The following is a 21,049-nucleotide window of genomic DNA, read 5'->3' as shown; positions in this document are numbered from 1 at the left end:
TCTGGGAAGATCCTAAAGTGCTCCCAGTTTCAGATGTTTCTATCCCTGGGGGAAAGTACCAAACGATCATGACTGATTTCAATTCCTCACTGCAATAACTTGTGCGGTAAAGCATCACTCTATCAAACCCTTTGGGGTCCCAGATTCAAGATACAAAATGAGGTTTTCCCCTTGATTACCTGAGGTATAACTGAGCTACGGCCTCTGTCATACTTCCTTTCTCTCTGCCTCTACCTTAGAGGGCTACCTGAGAGCCTCTACTCAGACCTGAAAGTACTGGCTCCACCCACAGCGCAGGAACATGAAATTGCTGAATGAGTACACACTGTCGGGCTGAATATGCCCCCTCCCTCACTGTCCCCACACCTGCACACCTCCCCCCGTTTCAGTCTCCCCAGGTTGCGATCAGAGAATCAAGTTGGCTATCTTGCCAACTATGGTACCAAGGAGCAGCTAGAAAAGAAAATTAAGTTCCAAACCTGGGAGGAACTGCACATTCCTGATTTGTGTGGGTGTGGCGTTTTTTTAGCTCTCCTATTTATCAACTGCCACCGTGCTCCCAAATGATAACAGCATTTATTTTGGATGAATGATGCTGACAAGTGCTAAATAGGACGCATCAGAATTGCAGCTCTCCGAGCCGCTGTCCCAGAATGGGGCCTGCTTGTTACCTGTCAAATCGGAGGCTAAATCAGGGAGCACAGGTGATGAAGACCAATTCTACAGAAACCATGCCAGGCTTCTCCCTGGTATACCTACCTAATGGATGGCCCCTACAGGTCTCCAGGGAGGTCAGAAAGTTGTCAGATGTTGAGAGGTGACAAGAGATTTACATGGCAACTCAGATGGTAGCAGACTGTCCTAGAGAAGCTAGTATGATCAAGATCTTTCCATGGGGCAGAGTAAGCTTACCAGAAACTGTATGGCCAAAGCACCACTTCCCCAGTGGGAGGAAGGGGGTGGGAATGCTCCTCATTTTTGACAATATAGTGACAAATCCAAAAGAAGTCTAGTGGAGGAGGGATCTCACCTGCCTGTCATACTCATAACTGTCATAAGTGCCACTTAGACACACATTCTCACCACCCACAACTCCTAGTTCTTCTCTACCTCACTGCAACCCCTTGGACCTCTACGTTCACAAGAGTCATCCACCATGGCCACAACATTTTCCTACCACATTTCCAGTGATTAAACCTTTCCTTACTTTTCAAAGACCAGTCCAGGTAACAATTTCTTCAATTAAACTTCCCTACATCCTTCTGGTTATGCTTCATGAAGAGAGAATTGGATTTGGAGTCAGAAGAATTGTATTCAATTCCTGGCTCTGACACTTAGTAGCTGTATAACCCTGGACAAGTCACTTAACCTCTGTCTACGTCAGTGTCCTCATCTGTAAAATGAGGACAAAACCCACTTTACTACCTATGTCACATTGTGATTATGAGGAAAAAGCTCAGCAAAAATTGAGCACTATAAAAATTGAAGTTACCAGTCTCTTTTTCACCTCAAATTTCTCTTATCATTTGGAACTCTCCCTTAACCTTATCTGTGTGTAACAGACATTTTGACAACCTCCTTCTCTTCCTTCCTTTCCTCAACCATGCGCTCAAGCCTCAGTTAGGGGTGGGTTCCATAATGCCCCTCCCAAGCACCTGCCACAAGCTTCCTGCCACCGCTATCAGAAACAAAGGAAGAGACCATGTCCCTGGTGCTGCTCTGCTTCTAATTCTGAGGTCCTAAGAACCCTATTCTCTTTATCCTGTCCAGATTAAGTTTGAAGGAAGGGACTGTATTGCTTTTCATCTCTGTTATACCACAGCCAAACACAATACCTTTCACCAAGCAGGCACTTAATGCAAATGTTTGTTAAGTCCAAACAGAAAGAGTAAACAGAAGCCACTGATCCAGGTTTGCTTCACCAGATCATCTGGCTCCCCTTAAAGGAAGTGCCTTCTCAAACCTAAAACAATTGGATACACTCCATTTGAGGCAATGGAAAATTCATCATCATGGCACAATTCAGAGTCACTCCTCCACAACCTCCTGGCCTACACTCAGATAAAGGCCAAAATGCTAAGAGAATAAGCTTAAAGAAGGTCAACAGCACTCTCTGCAGCACACATGTTGAAGATTTATACAATAAATACATGTCAGCTGCAAAAGACACAACAGTATTCAGGCACCAGGGGACTACAGGGAGCAAGAGCATTTGTGGGACCGTATGACTGGGGCCCCAGCTGTGGTTCAGGGGTGGAGAGGAGTGCTCAAGATTGGGCCCTGAGACAGAACTCAGAAAATAACAGTGAGAAGGACTTGAGGCTTGGGGCATCATTCCCTATACCTTTAGACTAGAACTTGATGATAACAATAGCTGCTAAAAACAAAATAAAAATAAGTAAGCAAAGGAGAAAGAACCCAACCCTAGCTAGCTGTTATGGGTATAGAAAGACAATGGTACTGATCTAAAATCATGGCTGACACCACTGTATCACTGTTAATAAAAGCATTTCATTTAAGCTAGCTCTTCTCTTAATACAGACCTGCAAAACCTGTACCTGGCCACTTGTGGCTCTACATGTAAAGGATGTTTTCCTCTACAATTTTTGGGGCTGCCCTAAATCCTTTGGCATGCCCCAAGAGGCCCAAAGGCAGTAATCACCCTTCAGGCCACAGGTTGCGCAGGCCTGTCCTAATTCCAAACTCAAATATTGCTTCTGGCCTCCATGGTGGGAGGATGGTGGTGGCTGAGAGCCAGATCAAATTCCAAAAAGTTCTCTGTGACTGAGTGCTATGTAAGAGACTGTACAGAAAGACAGGGGAATCATCCCTCCTGGATGGGAAGACAGAATGCCTAGAAGCCCTAGTACTGAGATGGGAAACAAATTTTAGCTCTGGGACATTCAGGCTCAAACTCATTCATTGCTTTCAGGGGATGGAAATTTTACATTTTTTTTTTTGTTGTTCAGTCATCTCAGTCGTGTTTCATTCTTCCTGACCCTCTCCTTGTGATCCCATTTGAGGTTTTCTTGGCAAAGATACTGGAGTGGTTTCCATTTGCTTCTCCAGCTCATTTTATAGATGAGGAAGCTGAGGCAAACAGGGTTAAGTAACTAGTCACACAATTCGTATCTAAGGCCAAATTTGAATTCAGGAAGATGTCTTCCCAACTTCAGTCCCAGCACTCTATCCACTGCATCACCTTGCTCCCCATGTGTATGTTTACTGTCAACCTTCAATTCCCCTACAAATCATGAGCTCTGAAGTTTCAGTCTTGTTATGCTAAAATCCCTCCCATCTCCATCATCCATCTACCACCTTGTGATTTAGCCTTGAGTCCCAGACCTCCTGAGTACATGGCTGCATGGGGAATTCATGGGGAAGGTCAGGAGTTTTGTAGAAGCTGACTCCAAAGCTAAGCTGAGTTGGCCCTGGGGGCATTTCCCATTGCTGGCACAGGTGTTCCTGGCTCAGCAGCTTCATCCCCCAGCCCATCCCAAACAGCTCCAGAGCCAACTCAGGCTTGTCGGCTGGCAGCTCATTCCTTCCTGCTACCCGAATTAACTCCCACAGGCCAAAGTGAAGGCAAGGAAAAGACTAACCATAGAGGACAGGCAGGTGTTCTCATCATCTCTTAACTGAGAGGGGGTCATTTTCTTTGATCTTGCCTGGTCTTAATGACTTACTCAAGATTTCAGTTTCTGGAAACTCCCTTCCAAATTCCCTCCCTTTCCCCTAAACCACAATTGCCCAGGGGCTGCCTGATCCCCTTTGAAACAGTGTTCCTGCAATACTTATCAGAAACAAAGGAAGATATCAGGTCCTTGGTTCTCTCCTGATTCGTAAGTTCTAAGAACTCCATTCTCTCTACCTTGTCCTTGTCTATACTTTCATTTATCTATCTATCTTTTTTATTTTTTCCCCAATTACATGTTAAAACAATTTTTTTAAATATTTGCTTTCTTTTTAGAGTTTTGAGTTCCAAATTCTATCCCTCCCTCCCCTCCCTGAGATGATGAGCAATCTGATATAGCTTATACCTGTGCAATCACGTAACATTTCTATTAGTCATTTTGTACAAGAAGATTTGAAAAAGAAAGAAAAAAAGAAAGAAAGAAGGTACAAAAAGGAGAAAACAGCATGCTTCATTCTGTATTCAAACAGTATCAGTGCTTTCTGTGGAGGCAGACAGCATGCCTCATCATGAGTCCTTTGGGACTGTCGTGAATCACTACATTGCTGAATTTAGCTAAGTTGTTCACAGTTCTTCATTATATAATATTGCTGTTACTGGGGACAGCATTCTCCTGGTTCTGTTCACTTCACTATACATCAGTTTATGTGAGTCTTTCCATGTTTTTTTCTGAAATCACCCTGCTTATCATTTCATATAGCACAATAATATTCTATCACAATCACATACCACAGTTGGTTTAGTTGTTCCCCAATTGATGAGCATCCCTTTGATTTCCAATTCTGAATTTCCACAAAAAAGAGTTGCTACAAATATTTTTGTACAAATTGGTATTTTTTCATGTCTTTGAGATATGAACCTGTTAGTGGTATTGCTGGATCAAAGGGTATGCAAAGTTTTATAGCTATTTGGGCACAGTTTTCCAAATTGCTCTCCAGAATGGTTGGAACAGTTTTCAGCTCCACCAACAATGCATTAGTATTCCAATTTTCCCACTTTCCCTCCAACATTTAGCCAATCTGATAGGGATGAGGTGGTACCTCTGCGTTGTTTTAATTTGCATTTCTCTAATCAATAGTAATTTAGAGCATTTTTTCATGACTATAGATAGCTTTGACTTCTTCATCTGAAAACTGTTTATATTCTTTGACCATTTATCAATTGGAGAATAACTTGTATTTTTATAAATCTGATTCAATTCTCTATATATTTGAGAAATGAGGCCTTTATCAGAGATACTTATTGCAAAATTTCCCCGCAGTTTTCTGCTTTCCTTTTAATTTTGGATGCACTGGTTTTGTTTGTGTAAAAACTTTTACATTTTGTAATGCTCTTATATTTCCTTTGGTCCTAAATTCTTCCTTTATCCACAGATCTGACAAATAAATTATTCCATGCTCTCCTAATTTGCTTGTCTATCACCCTTTACGTGTAAATCATATACCCATTTTGACCTTACCTTGGTATACAGTTTGAGATACTGGTCTTCACCTAGTGTCTGTCATACTGTTTTCCAGTTTTCCAGCAGTTTTTGTTAAATAATGAATTTTTGTTCCAAAAGCCTGGATTTCTGGGTTTATCATACATTAGATTACTATGATCCTTGACTATGCTCTTGAGGTTAAGAGGAGAATGTATAGAGATTGAATGTACAACTGAAACACTCCACAGGTCAGCTCAGTTTAGAATCAGAAAGCCTGAAAGTACACAGAAGCCCAAAAAGTAAAATAGAAGGAATTAATGGAGAAAAAAGAGACTGAAGCCCAATCTAGGTCCTGTGACAAGGCCCTGACATCAGGACCACAGAAGTCAAACAGACTCAGTCCAACAGAGAGCTAAGAAAAAGGATTCAGAGTACTCAGAGGGAGAGGAGGGAAATTTTGGACCGAGCTCCTCCCCAGCCCCCAACTTGTTAAGCCCCCTATCCTGACACTGTCCACCACTATTTCACTGCTCCTCCTGATGATCCCATACAGATGTCAGTCTGCTCCTGGACACAAGAAGAAGCCACTGTCCATTTCTGCCATCACCAGGAAACTGAGGGATTCACAGAAAGAGATAAATGGGCAACATAAACATAATCATGACTCAGGCTGGCAGATGTCCTTCAGGGAAAGGCCAGTAGTGTAGGTGTGAATAGAGAGCAGCTCACGCAATGCTCTTAAATTCACCATTTATGAGGAAGGAGCACCGAGAATTACTTAGAGACTAGGTAAGAGAGAGCCGATATGCAAAATGGGCCCCCCACACAGAGAAAAGAGAGACAGGATACCGACCGAGGCTGCCACACACTTTCTGTGGACTGAGGCTTATCTTGCCAGGCCTAATCCCTAAGAGAGTGAGTGAGCCACAACTCATCCCTATTCACCGCAAGTCAAATGAAATACAATCACTCTGACAAAGGGGGTAAGGTCTGAGGAAGGAGCTATCAGTGCAAACAAAAGTTTGGTTGATGCAGATTGTAGCTAGAGCCTCTCCTGCAAGTGAGGATGGAAACTGATACAGTACAGCTGTTAAGGAATCCTCCACATGGCTGCTCTCTTCAAGGGATCCAATCACTGTACTTTTCCTTAAACACTGGCTCACTGGGTGGGAGGAGAGACAGAATGGGCATTTGGCCAATTTTTCTCACCCACATGTTTGGGTATGACAGGTATGTGGTCCGCCGATTTTGCTTCCTGGCTTTGAGAGCTCAGTGATCCACTTTGGTGATTTTAACCTCTCTGAAGGCGCCAAAAAAGGAAGGAAGGGCTAAGGCAGGGGTGAGGAACCTGTGGTCTCGAGGCTGCAAGTGGCCCTCTAGGTCTTCAAGTACAGCCCTTTAAATGAATTCAAACTTTACAGAACAAATCCCATTAATAAAAGGATTTGTTTCGTGAAGTTTGGATTTAAAGGGCTGCACTTGAGGACCTAGAGGACCATGTGCAACCTTAAGGCCACAGGTTCCCCACCCTTGAAGCCACTAAGGTCTGCCAGAAGCTTGAAGTGAAACAACAAAACACTGCAAGACATGGGGAAGCTCCAGGAAAAAAGTGTCTTACTTGCTTTTGATTCCACTTGAGGTCAGGAATGAGAACAAAGCCATCTGAAGGATCTGGGTTCTCAAATACAATCCGGTCAGCTTCAGCCTTTTTTTCCAGAATATTATACACCCACTAAAAGGAGGAGAAAGAGAAAGAACTACATTTGGGTTTTTAAAAAATGAATTTCCATTTTATTAACGACAATAGCATGCATATACATTTAATAACAAAAATAACAAAAACAAAAAGCCCCCCTGGGGCCGCGCGTCTTCACCTCAGCTAATTTTTTAATTAAATTTTTATATTTTAAACAACAAAAAATCTGCTTCTCTTTCTCCTTCCCTCTCACTCCATCAAGATATAAAGTTCCAAATTGCTTTCCAGAATAGCTGAACTAACAGTTCACAGTTCCACTAACAGTGTATTAATGTCTTGACAGCACTGAGACAACAGTATCTCCCAAAGATCCTTAACTTTTTGCTACAAGAAGACAGACCATTTTGTATTTGGCGAATTCTCTGCTCCCTCAGGATAGAAAGGTGGAGGAGTGGGGAGAAAGAGAGAGACAGAGGGAAAGAGAGGGAGAGGGAGACAGAAAAAGAGAAAGAAAAATAGAGAAAGAGAAAGTCAGAGACACAGTATATAAACCTTATCTTCAAAAAAACCACTAAGCTCTGAAAAATCCAACTATAGGCTTCTTCAAGACAAAGTTCAGCTCAGAGGTTGAGAAAGAGTTTTCTTTCTCCCTCTAAGAAAGTACAGAATCAGCATCAGCATCACCATCACCACCAAGGTCAATCCCAGCTCAAATAAGGCTCCAGATGCTTCAAGCTCAACTTAGTGCTTTTTCTATACTATTTCAGGCCTAAAAAAAAAAAAAGACATGGCCTTTGTACAGCCAAAGCAAATGTCTGCCTTCCAAGGTCCTGGAAGAGAACTGAGGACAAGATTGGGTGCATAGAAACCTTTGGAATCCCCACCCCCTTCACCTTCCATGCTCTTCAGGGACCATCACACAAAGAAGACAAAGAGGCAAGCAGGAGTGAGTGGTGTCCTCATGGAGAGCTAGCAGAGTAGTTAGTGCCGATCTCCTCTGAAGACTGTAGCCCTGCCTACTCTGGAGCACTCTGCTGCCCAGCAGGACTCCAACAAATAGAGCAGACTTTCAGAACACCCATCTCCTTGTCTGAGAAACCAAAGTAGAAGGCTACAAATAATGGTGTCTTCCAGCCAAACCATGACCTTCTATCTCTTGTTCAGGGGCCAGACCAATCCTGGGAAGACTATGGTCCTTCGATCACTGACTGGGTCCCCAAAGCAGGATCACTCCACATTATAGGTCTGGGAGGCTCTCTGAGGAAATGGGAATATAGAGAAGGAAGGCAGACAGACAGACTCGGACACAGGCTGTCTAACCTACGCTTCTCTAGCTCTATTTTCTCACCTCTTTTGACTCTGAAAACTCACTTATGAACAGGAAGCAACCCCTCCCAGACTCCTTCCACAATGGCAGCAGATACTCCACCCACTGTACACAAAGCAAACAAAAGTCCAAGGGGGGAAGAGTGTTAAGAGGTGCAACTGGCTAGGGCTTGGGTGATCAAAGTAGGCCTGGCGATAAGTGGCTCAGGTCCTAGGGACACAGTCTGGTAAGGCACCCAGTACCTCAGGGAAGCTGGGAGGACTATCCTTTCATTCTCTCCCTGACACATGCTTAACAGAGAGTTCAGTAACCTTCTAAAGACCCATGGTGCTAATCTGGGTTTCAGGTTTAGTGAAAAAGGGAAGAGAAAGAAGCCTTGAAAAAAAGTGAGCCAAGGATGAAAGCTTCTGCTATGAGATAAAGAGAAGCTGGACGCCAGAAGGAGACAGGCTGGCTACCAAGAATACTAGAGTAACCTTGGTGCTTAATCTGCATACAGGGCATGTGGTCCTCACATGCAGATAAGGGTACACTGGCAGCAGAGGAGAAGATGGATAGAACGGCTGGGATGAGGCCTATGTTCATCAAAAAAGGGGCGAGAAGCATTGTAATCTTTGGTTCTGTTTTGATTTGGGACTTCTCTGTGCATTTCTGCCTTCATTTCTGCTGCTATGGGCTAGTTAGCACAGCAGGGCTACCCAACTATGGCGATTGTAGGGTATGGGGGTGAACTTACTACCCAACTTTGGTTATCTGTATCTGCCTCAATGGCCATGTTGATCAGTTGCAGTTGGAGGGCTACAATAAGAAGGTCACACAATATGCCCTGTATAAGAACATGAGTAACACAGCTGGAGGTGGCGGCAGCAGAGCTGGACAGGATGGTGAGAACAGACAACTTCTTCAAGGCCTTGCAGCTGGTTAGAGCAGGCTCAGCAAAAACCACTATTCCCATCTCAGTATCTCAAGCAAACCTTTTTCCAAACTGGTATAGGAGTCCCAGAGAAGGTGCCTTGCTTCTTTCCCCTTCCCTGCTTCTACATGCTGGTTAGTGCCTTTTTCATATCATTGGCACCAACAGTCAGAACTCCCTCTCCCAGTCCAGAGAGAGGGAGCTGGAAAACCAGAGAAAAGAGAGTAATTGAGATCACATTGCAATCTGCTTCCACCACTAAGCAGTGAACGATTCCCAAGGACCAGTGGAAGGGGAGGGGAAAGTAGCTGGCAGGAGTTAGAGCTGCTAAACCAAGTAGGCATATGGAGAAAACCACACACTCCTGTATAAGATTTTTTTTCTCTCCCCATCAAAGACTAGAAACATCAACAACAAAAGACTTAGGGGGCTAGATCACAATCACAGTTAGGGTGACAAGAAAACCATAGTTGGAGCTATGCAGAAGCACTTCCACATTATGGATTTTTAAAAACAGTCTCTCTGTGGATGGTGCTTTAGAAAGGCATGTGTCTCATGGGGGCCAGGCCATGAAGCAAATGTGGTACATTCTTTTGGCATCTGCTCACCATAAAGAAAGGACACTTCAGGGGAGGAGACTAGTTCCACTTCCAGGGAGAGCTCAGTCTCTGAGCTGCTTTAGACTTAGCTTCCCTAAAAAAAAAAGATCAATGCCTAAAAAAAAAAGTCCTGATTCGAGAAATATGGAATCCATTAAAGTAGAGATTGTCCCACTGTCCTTGTCACCAAGGAGGTTTCAATGCTACTTCCCACTTTCTCCCTACCTTGGTCCATACCTACTGTTAACCAAAGACAGGACACCCATAAGGTAGGATAGGGAGATCTTTTAAAAGAAGAGGGACAGTTCACTTTTGTGGGTAAAGGGTTGAATTGGGGCTAAATCACCTGCCCAATAGAGTTCAATCCAGTTTCTATTGGGTAAATATAATACTTAGAAAGTGTCAAATTTTTAAAAAGACCCAGGAATGAGGAGCCTATGAAAGATGAATATGATGACAGAGATAACCATTGATGATATCAATCAGGTTTAACATCAAATAGCCACACAGCCAAATTTTGATCATTGATTCCTATTGACCTCCATTAGACAGCTTAGGGCCAAGGAGAAGCTAGGGTCTCCTGGTTAAATAGCCTTTACACTTAGTCTAGAGAGGCTGAAAGGATGCTCAAAGGATTGGGTTGACCTAAAAATTTAGGTACAGGATAAAGACACCCTCTAAATTATTAGGAGGAAACAGTGTTCCTAGCAAAGAGCTCTGTTTATAATAGGCACTGAAGTATTTATTGAGTCAAATGTGGGATGATAAAGAAAGGAAGAAAAGTGGCAAATAGTATTTCAACCTAAGCTTCAACTCCTAGAGGATGGTTTGCTTGAGCTATACCCAGGGAAAAGGGTCTGGATAAAGGTAGGTCTGGGGAGTGGTTCTAGGAGGTCCAATCATGATGAATTCACAATAGAGACTGAATCAATTTGGGAGCCAAGCCAGATATCTAAGTTCCTAAAATGAACATAAAGTCCAGTTGGTTCTGGGATCCCCAAAGCCAACCCCATTGAACCTCATTGTGAGCCTCCTTGCAGAATCAGAGATCAAGAACTGAAAGAGACAGTAGAGATCCCCCTCATTTTACAGATGAGGAAACTGAGACCCAGAGAAGTTAGATGATTTTCCCTAGATCACAAAGCTGCTAAGTGCTTAGAGGTAGGATTCAAATTCATCTTCCTGACCTCAAGTCCAATGTTCTACTCACTACACTATGTTGCTCTTCCTCTTTCCCCAACTCCCAGCATCAGTCCAGAATAAGTCCAGCTCTGGGTGTATGGCCTTATGATATTAATTACAATGTCTGTCTCTTCTGAGGCAGCTACAATCACCTGGATGCTGAGGCTCTGGGAGTCCAGATAGGGTAGAGTGATGTTCTTGTAATCGTCCCCAGTTTCCCGGACCAGACGGAGGTCCTGGCGTAAGTACTTTTTCAGATGCTTCTCTGTGGCAGGGTAAACCACAGTCGTCTTTATATCTGCAACCGAACAAAATGACCAGTTAACACAGGTTTCCTAGCCATACCTCAAACAAGCGTGGGGGAGAGAGAGGGAAGAGAGAAACCCAGGGAGAGGTCACAGGGACTTGAAAAATGGACCATGCTTCCTGTCTCTTTAATGAAACACAATTAGGAGCTCTTGTAATTTCTTAAACGTAGTTTGGCCCAGAAGAAGAGCTAAACAGCTCCTGACCTTGGTCAACCTTTACTCATCATCCTTCTAAGCCCTTGCCTTCTCTTCTAGAAATTCATCAAGGTGATATAAAATAAGACATATGAGAAGGTCCTGACCTTTATCAATTATTACAGGTGGCTGGTCCCTTTGCCTAAGATAAAATTTCTGATAGCCCCTAAACTTGGTTTATCCTGGGGAAAAAAGTCCCATCCTGCCTCCTTAAAATCTACCAGGCATCAAGGAGAGGCAGCCACCTTCTTCTTTTACAGTCCAGGTCAACCCAACATTGTTTTGTTGGGTAAAAGACCAGTCACTTCCTAGATGGAGAATTATAAGGTGCTTTGAGATGTCAGGATGCCATGTGGAGAGCTTATTTTAATTGTTAGTCATGATTCATGATTGCACAATTTCCTGCTAATCAGAAAAGAAGGGTGCTGAACTCTTGGGGCAAGAAGCAAAAGAGAGCAATCAAAATGGTGTTGGTTTCAGGAGAAAAAGTAACTGGGCCCAAAATGGCTAAGACCAAGATGGCTTTCCTTCCAACTTGCCATGCCTTTTCTTTTTCCCCCATAGGAGGTCTTGTTGTGGGAACTCTAGAAGAATCCCTTGATTTTTTTCCTTGCTAACAACTATCAGTGGAATGAACCACTTCAGCGAGGGAATGTAATCAAAGGCCGGGTGACCACTTCTTTGCTAGGGAACAAAGAGAATTTTGGTTCAGGTATGGGCAGGTTGAACCAAATCATTTCTGAGGTCTCATTACTTTGGATTCTATGATTCCTGGTTCTGCCTTCTACTCTAGGAAAGTGGGAGTAAAAGCTGTTTGTACAGACTCCCTTTGCATGTGGTAGGGCAGATGGAAGCACAGGTAGGCCTCAGCCTGTTCAATTCTTCCTGCTTGCCACCTAGACATACCCCTAAGCTATAAACCCACTGTAGTCTATGGTTTCTTGGCTTCTTAAGAGTAGAAAGCCACCACAGCACACTAACATGTCTCTGTCTGCCAGAGCTTGTCAAGAAGCCTCCCATTACAACAGGAAGAATGAGCAACCGCATCGCTTCTGGTTACTTACCTCAATAGCTCCTCCCCTGTCCTTTCACCCCTCTAACAACTAGGCACTGGACAAAGGCTTTTTGTCAGTTCACTCATCCATCTTCTTTGCCAGTATTATCTGGCCTCTGAAATTTCAATGACACCCTCTGAAGGCATCTCCTAACTCCTCTACCTTGGCACTGCTGGCTCCCTGTGCTTAGACCACATTTGTTTCAAGCTCAGTCACATTCCAAATGCTAAGCCTTTCCCAGACTATCACAGTGGCAAGAGTTACCTCTCACAGGTAACTGCTGCTACCTAGCCTCAGTGGCATGGCAGTCACATGGTTCCTCAGTTTAAGACTAAATATCAATTGCATAGGAGAGATTGTCCCAAAGTTGATAGGCCCAGTCTGGAAAACAGAACCACTCAGAACAGTAGGATTTTGATTTCTGGAAAGGAGAGAAAGAGAGAGAGAGAGAGAAAGAGACAGAAAGTGTGAGTGTATATGTGTGTGTGTGTGTGTGTGTGTGTGTGTGTGTGACTGCTAAATCAACAAACCTTTCTTTGCCACCCAAACTGCACTCGTGGTGTCTGTCAGGGTGCCAGCAACTCCATTCAGGACAGGGTTGGCTTGTAGCCAGTGCCCACTGCAAACCTGATGCTTGACAGCTTTGTCCCCACACTTTCAGTTGATAGGGACTGGATGCATGGATTCTCTTCGTGGGAATACTCTGCTTTGGGGTGAACTGGGCTGGCAAGTTCTCTGTTCCAAAAGGGTAATATGTGATGACTCCTTTAGCTCATAACTCTGCCCTGAGGGCAGATTAGCCCAGTTCCAGTCTTCACATTGTCTTTCTTAAGGTGAACAATCCCAAATATCCATTCCTTCCTTTACTAGCACATTCTTAAAGGAAACATTCAAATTTCCCTAACTTCAGCCAGTCCCCCTTCCCCTATAGTTCACTTCCCACAAACAACCTTAGAGAAGGAATATAAACTGCTCCAACTACTTTGGGAGAAACATAAACAGCTGGTGACATAATGAAGTGCTAGGGACATCAGGCACAGAGACTCGGGAAGCAAGAAAAGAGGGAGGTCCTGCAGATTATTAAAGACTGACAAATTCCACCCCGAAAAGAGCCTGGAAAGTGGGGGAGGGATAAGTAGGAATCATGACTCTCACTAAAGCCTCTGGACGTATGTCTTTTGTAATGGAACTGCAAGTAGATGCTGTGAGAACTAGGGATGAAACAGATCCTGGTAATAAATGAGGGAAGAGGATTACAAGGGAGGGGGGTAAATTAATCTTGCACCAGTTATAGTTAGCTTAGCTGCCTTGGCTTCTGCAAATAAAGGTGCTTTTATGACTGGTACTTTCATTCTTCTCTCAGAGTTTGGCAGCTCTGGCTCTTCCCGAATGGGAAATTGGGCTGGATAATGACTACAAGGAAAGCAAATCCTTTAGCTCACTCTTGATGACTATGTCTCAGCTTCCTGTTGATTTCCTACCACCATTCTGCAGGTCTTTCAGTTTCAGGAGAGTGAAAGGTCTTTAAATTCTTGGTCCTAGAGTTTTTATCATTTACTAAAAAGAAAGAAATGTCCATAATTTTGTCCAGAATCTACTATCCTCTTCCCTACTCAGACCACATCTAGACGATAGTGTCCAGTATTGGCCACCATATTATTGGAAGGCTATTGACATACTAGAGCATGTCCAGAGGAAGATAAGCATGATGATGAGGGGACCACAAATGAGAATCCATCGAAGGGATTTGGGATTGGCTTGAAGATGAGACTTAGGAGAGAAACGATCAAATATTTGAAGAGATGTCATATAAGGAATTAGATGTGTTTACTTAGTCACAGAGGGCAAAATGAGAAGGAAGTCATAGGGAAGTAGATTTTGGCCCAATGTGACAAGTAGAGCTATTAAAAAATGCTACATGCTGTCCGGGGAAATCAGTTATTAGAGGTCATCTAGCAGATGCTATACCTTCTCTTATACAGGATGCTGTAGAACAAAGTCATGCTTTGGGTAGAAGTTGGACTAAGTAGTTACTGAAAGTCATTCCAAGGTAACAACTCTGAGATTCATATGATTCCATGTCTAATGGGAGCATTTAGACTGACACCCTCCCTACCTAATGAGTCAGGTAAAGCAAAGAAGCTTTTACTTAAGAAGTCAGATGCAAGAAGGAATCCCCATCTGCCTTATGGATCCTTCAACCAACTTTTAGGATCTCCCAAGGCACTGGAGAACAAAGCAAGATCAAGGTCTAAGAAAAAGAACACTAGTTTGGCAATGAGGAGATATATTAAACACCTACTAAGTACAGAACAATGTGCTAGCGCCAGTTTGCTTAAGACACGATCCCTGTCCTCATGGTGCTTACAGAAACAAAAAAGGGCATAAAACAGAAAAACAGCAAACTATAGGACACAATACTATAAGACAGCAGTATTAGGTAAAGAATAAAGTACTATACGAGGTCTTTAGGGGAAGACTGTTACTCACAGGCTGCTTTGGTGTTCTTCACAGCTCTCTGAGTTCCCAAGGAAGACAGCACTGAAATATACTTTAAAGCATTCAAGACATTTTAGCATGGGAAACAGTGAACAAAGACATAAAAGAAGGAAAGCATTAGATGTATTTGGGGACACTGTTATGGTAGTTTAGCTGGAATTGAGAATGTATGGGAAGATAATGATGGTAAAGTAGAGCAGTAGCTGACTCTGCACAGTTTTGAATGCCAGGCAAATAACTATTAACTTTGCTTGATAAGATAGAGCTATTGAAAGCTTTGAGCAGAGGAGTGACACAACTTTATGCACAAAGATGGGTCTAGCAGAAGCATTAAGGTTGATTGCAGAGGATAAAAAGCATGGATAGGAATGTCTATTAGTAGGTTACTGAAATTGTCTAGGTAGGTGGGAATCAAAGTCTGGAAGAGAGCGGTGATAGCAGGAGTTATAAAGGAGACAGGGAAGAGCATTGGTGGCCAGAGGGTTCAGGAGAAGTGGCCTAGTCTAGCCTTGCCCCACCCTCATCTTCCATTGCCCAGTTGCAACAAGGAGCTAGAGGCCGTCTCCTGGCTGAATGCTGACCTACCTCATCCCTACCCCTCCCTGAAATAATCCAGAGCCCCATTCTGCTCCAACTTTCAAAGACCGAAAGTCATTACTTGCCTTGTCTAAGCTCCCTAAAAATCAAACTGGGCCTTTCCATTTGCCCTGAAGCTGAGCCCTTTTGTATGTGTTGTTTTCCCTAATTAGAATATGAGCTCCTTGAAAGTAGGGACTTTAAAAATGTTTTACTGTGCTTTTTAAAATGAAAAGAAAGAAAGAAAGAGAGAGAGAGAGAGAGAGAAACAGAGAGAGAGAGAAAGACAGAGAGACAGAGAGAAACAGAGAGGAGACTTTTTTGCTTCCTATTTGTGGTTCCAACACTTAGCATGGAATTTGGCATAGAGTGCTTAACAAATGCTTTTCCAACCCATTCTATTTTGCAGAGGTGAATTTGACAGCAATTAGAGGTACCTTAGAAGAAAAGAGATAACGGATTGGGAAGAATTCAAGACCACACTATCAACAGCAGTGAATGAGTAAAGAGTGACAACACAGACAGAAATATAAAGTTAGAGGGTACTAAGTTTAGTTTGGGACACACTGAGTTTACAATGATGATGGAATACTCAGGTGGAGATGTTCTAGAAAAAGACAGATATACGGAGGTCAGGGCTGGAGATACAGATATGAAAGATCTCAGCACAGAGATAATGGTCAAAGCCAAGGAATTAAATGAGACTGGTTAGGGAGAAGGAGCACCAAGAAATGGATTAGTGAATGAAACAGAGAAAGGAAGGAAAACTACACAAGTATGTTTCTGAAGCCAAGCAAAGAGAGAAAATCCAGAAGAACAGAGTGGTCAACAGTAATAAGAGTACAGATGTCTAGGAAGATAAAAAGCAAACAAACAAACAAAAAGACCTGAGAATTTGTGACTAGGAGATCACTTCACTCTTGTGCTGTTGCTAATAGTCTTGACTTAGGTCTTGCCATTGCATTTCAATGACTGGAGGACTTTGCATAGCTCTGTTTCACTTCAATCCAATTCACTTGGAAGCCAAAACATCATTCTTGTGATGTCACTGATCCTCTTTGAGAATGAAGAATGAATACCAACTAGATCACTCATGACCTTTGGGATGGATGGCTGGTGCCAGGGACTGAGGACAGTGGGTTATAAGAAAGTGAAGACCACACTTGTCTCTGTCATTTACCTGGTATGTGACCTTAGGCAAGCCACTTCAACTCTCCAGGACTTAGCTTAAATATCTGTAGAAATAAGGAATTGAACAGGTAAAACTAAACTGTGATTACATGAAAGTTACTAAGGATAATATCTAGACAGATCTCCTCCTCCTCCCTACTTCCATTCCACAAGTGAACACAATGCTAATCTGAGGAGCCAAGGCAGAAACAATTGGGAAAGGGACTGGGAAAGGTCTCTTGAAGAAGATGGAATATGAGCTGTCTTGAAGGAAGCCAGGAGGCAGAGGGGAGAAGGGAGAGAATTACAGTTATAAAGGACATTCAGCACAGAAATAAGATAATGAGAGATAGAAAATTCTCGTTAAGGAACTTCTGGGAGACCAGGGTTGTTGGGACTGCAAAGTGCATAGAGGGGGGCAAAGTTTAAGAAGACTGAAAAGATAGGAAGGGGTCAGGTAATGTAGAACTTTAAAAGCCACCCAGAGAACTTTATATTTCATTCCAGAAGTAACAGGTTGCCACTGGGTTTTATTGTTGGGGAAGGGAGGTAGGTTGACAAGTGTGACCTAGGTTTTAGGAAAATTTGTTTGGTGGCTGAGAGGATGGACTGGTGTAGGCAAAGGCTTGAGGCTGGTAGACCAATCACAAGGCTATTGCTATAGCCCATGAGAGGTGGAATGGCTCTGAACTAGGGCAAGAAACGCTGTGAAAGCAGAAACAATAATCAGAAACTATCAGGATACCCGTTACCATCCACACTAAGATAGAAAAAAGGGTACGGAAAACAAAACTAGAAATGGCCACATCCTAAAAAAAAGGTGAAACTCAATAATCTGCCTGCGTCCTGATTATCCGGAACCACCCAATGGCAGCAACTTGTAAGAGGAACTGGGAAGTCACTTAAGACCCAAGTTCCCACTAAGTTTCAACAGGATCAGGATTCGATATTACCAGATTAACAGGTGATCAGCATAGTGAAAGGTACACAACAGATGCTAGACAAATGTTTGTTAAACAGAGAAGGGTCTTCATTAACAAAGAGTCCCATACATAGAAAAGGTCTGAGTTATTCTCAGGCTCTCCCTAGTTGGGGCAAGTCACTTAACTGCCCTGAGCCTCAGTTTACTTATCTATAAAACGAGAGAGTTGGATTGGATGGCTTCTAAGGCCCCTTCCAGATCTAAATATACAATCCTCTGAACTTTTCCTTCTAAGGGCTTGGCTCAGGTTTGGAACCTTTGGGTTCTCTGAGAAAGTAGCCAGCCAATCTAAGTCTAGCAAAATATTAAGGCTGTTCTTATTTCACAGCAGAGAAATGGTCTAGCTAGCCAATAAACAAGTCAATTGTTGTTGTTGTTTTTGCTGGTTGTATTTGCTATCTTTTCCCTAGCCAAACGAGTAAAGTTCCTCCCAAACTCCAAAAGACTATCAGATAATGTTTTCATATCTATGTATCAAAAGCAATATTTAAATACAAAATGGTAACCTAAAGGCTACATTCTCATACAAGAAAGGATTTCTTCTATAGGTGTAGAAACAACTTCTCTAGAGAATTATCTTCAACTGGGAGACAAAACTGCTAGAGAGATAACTAACTTCTTAGGACAATAAGATTACTACTATTTGAAAGAAAAAAGCTGCAATGTTAAATACTAGGGTGAAATCCAGCCATCAACAATGAATGACACCAAGTGGACACCCAAGAGATTCAGAGTAGCTTAGGTTGGACAGGAAGGGGAGGAAAAAGTGGGGTACAAGAGGTCTTGCTGTCAGTCTGAAACACACCCTTCCTCTGACATATACATGTCCCTTTTGACAGCTCAAATACTCATGCTGCCTGCCTGCCTTTTGACTCCAGTGCTTTTGGGATACCCACCAAGTCCTCTGTCCTTCTTCTGTTTGCAGTCATGGCACCCAGGACTGTTTGCAGAGGCAGAAGGCAAGGGACAGAGCTGCAGGTGGGAGCTGACTAGAGGAGACTGAGCAGCAGATGCCTCTCTTTCTCCCTGCCAAACCTAGATTACTCAAATCCCCAGGAAAACGCCACTGCAAATGAAACACGAAAATGCAAACCACAGACAGTCTGCTCTCCTTCCCATACACATGTTCAAACAAGGCTGTTTTCCAGTGGTCCCTAACGACTTCTACTGCATGAGGTCATTTCGATAGCTCAGGCTGTGGTTTTGCTCTCCCTTCATTACAATAAGCCAGTTTTTCTTTATCTGACCCAGATGTTCTAGGCCCAGAAGAGAAAGCAGAAACAACAGAAACACAGAATCTGGGAATGAAGACTTTTCCTCAAAACAAAGTCAAGGCAGATCTGTAAAGGGCAAGGTAGAAACCCCAACTTGGTTGGGCATGAATTCAGGCCCATGGTCAGAGATGCCTTCAACATCAAGAGCCAACAGAGCAAAAGAAGGTGGGAGGGAGGTGCTCTCACTTCCCAGGCCAGAGGCTCTTAACTTTCTTTAAGTCACAATCCCCTTAGCAGACCCCTTCTCAAAATAATGCTTTCAAAATACCTAAACTAAAATACACAAGCCTACAAAGGAAACTAATTATAAAAATATATTTTTAAAAAAACAAGTTAATGGACTCCAGGTTAAGAACCCTATTCCAGGGCTTTCTCTTGCTAGCCAACATTCTCCATCATCCTCAACTTAAGGTAAAGGGCAGGGGTGGGGACGACATGTGGCTCTCTGGGTCCTCAAGCGCAGTCCTTTGATGGAATCTGATTCCCCACCCCTGGTAAAGGGTTAAGAGATAGGTCTGGAGGTTAGGGGCAGACTAGCAGCCACTGGAGAGTTAACAGCTGGGGGGGCAAGAGCCCAAGAATTACAGAATCATTCCTCCACCCATTCAGGAAAGCTGCAGACATACCTCCAAAGAGTGGATCAATTGGGCCAAAGGGTGTGGTTCAGTTGCTGGAAGTCTCAAAAGCATATCCCCAAACCACTAATTACCTGGTACCACTAAAGATTAAGGCTGCTCTTTGAGGCAGAGGCCTGGTTTTAGCAAGGTCTTAGGTCTGCCAGGATTCATTTATAGGACGCTGGTTCCCCCATTTCTCCTTTCAATCTTTTGAAGGCTATGGCAGAGAGACTCAGACTTTTCCTCTCCTTAGTCACCAGCCACAGCAGGCTAACTGACAAAATGCCAGGGAGTTGAATGGGTCTCCTGGTTCAAAATCAAATTCTGCTAGCCCAAGCAAAGCCCCCCTCCCCCCCAGCCCCGCCCATCCCCACCCCTAACCATAGGACTACCAGGAAAGTGGCTTCAATCTATACTCTCACTACTGGTTTGAGAGGAATGAGGGGCAAGGGGTGGAGGGAGGAGAGGGAAGGAAACTATGAGACTCTGAGGATGGGAAATGTTACATTGTGGGATAGCTACAGCAAACATGTCACGCAGCAAAATCTGAGGATCAAGACAGCTGACTCCTAGTTAAAGTATGGAAATACTACTGAATTCTGGTTCAGAATTTTAAACTCCATAACAAATAAAGTCTATTCTAAAAGAGAGAGAATATGCCATACCATAATATGAAGTACCACATGTAATACTCCTGGGCTATAAAAAGTAGCCTCTCCCCTTAAGTACTTATCTCATCATTTCCTTATTCTTATTGAAAAGAACACAGACGCCAAGTCTCAATAAAAAACTAATGGCAAATGTGCTACAGACTGTCTCCTGTGTGTGTCTAGGGATGGGCTGGGCCAAGAGGAAGAAAGGAGAGACTGGGAAGAGGCACAGGACAGTACTCTGAAAAGAGGGTCCAGGGGTATAGCTAGGTAGTGTAGTGGACAAAGCGCTGGCTCTGGAGTCCAGAGGACCTGAGTTCAAATATAGCCTCAGACACTTGCTAATTTAACTATGTGACCCTGAGCAAGTCATTCAACTCTGATTGCCTCCAAAAAAAGCGGGAGGAGGATCCAGCATCAACTAAAAGTTAGCAGCCCACAAAGGTTTTCAGGAGACTAACCACTGTTCTGGAAGAGGCAAAGGGAGCAGGCTACCACAGGCTGGAATTTATAGATGGAGCCAAATGAAGAAATGGAATAAGCTAGCACTGTGGGTAATCCGGGCCCAGCCCAAGCCTGGCTCTCAGGTCCTCTGAGTAAGCGGAACTTTTGTGCTGACAAAGGCCCTGACTGCCCACTAAGACTTGGGCCCTGGCCCCACTAAGGGCTTCCACCTTAGGAGAATAGCTAGTTTGTGCTGGCTACGGGTGCATACAATTTGATGGCCTGAAGCAATGTCATTTTTCAGTAGTATCTAAGAAGCTTGGCCTCCACAGAAGATAAGATTTTCAAGAGAAAATGGAAAGAGGATCTCCAGCACACTAAGAGATTGTTTCAGGTGCCCAGGTGGGGAAGGGTGAGTAGGTCTAGTCAGAAGAAGGAAGGGAAA

General features: G+C 43.4%; 1 protein-coding gene across 8 annotated transcripts in view; it reads right to left on the bottom strand.

Annotated features, from left to right (window-relative positions):
* The window catches only part of ST3GAL4 (ST3 beta-galactoside alpha-2,3-sialyltransferase 4), a 118,349-nt gene that overhangs the window by 79,642 nt on the left and 17,658 nt on the right, over positions 1-21,049 (bottom strand). For all 8 annotated transcript variants that reach the window (XM_072611550.1, XM_072611545.1, XM_072611538.1 and 5 more), the window contains exons 3-4: positions 10,987-11,132; positions 6,736-6,849 (exon numbers count right to left, since the gene is read on the bottom strand). In XM_072611550.1, coding sequence (XP_072467651.1) covers positions 6,736-6,849; positions 10,987-11,132 — 260 coding nt within the window. The remainder of the gene's footprint in view (positions 1-6,735; positions 6,850-10,986; positions 11,133-21,049) is intronic.

This window comes from Notamacropus eugenii, chromosome 5, assembly GCF_028372415.1.
Source record: "Notamacropus eugenii isolate mMacEug1 chromosome 5, mMacEug1.pri_v2, whole genome shotgun sequence".
In the NCBI taxonomy this organism is placed as follows: domain Eukaryota; kingdom Metazoa; phylum Chordata; class Mammalia; order Diprotodontia; family Macropodidae; genus Notamacropus; species Notamacropus eugenii.
This window is presented reverse-complemented; position numbering and strand designations above follow the sequence as displayed.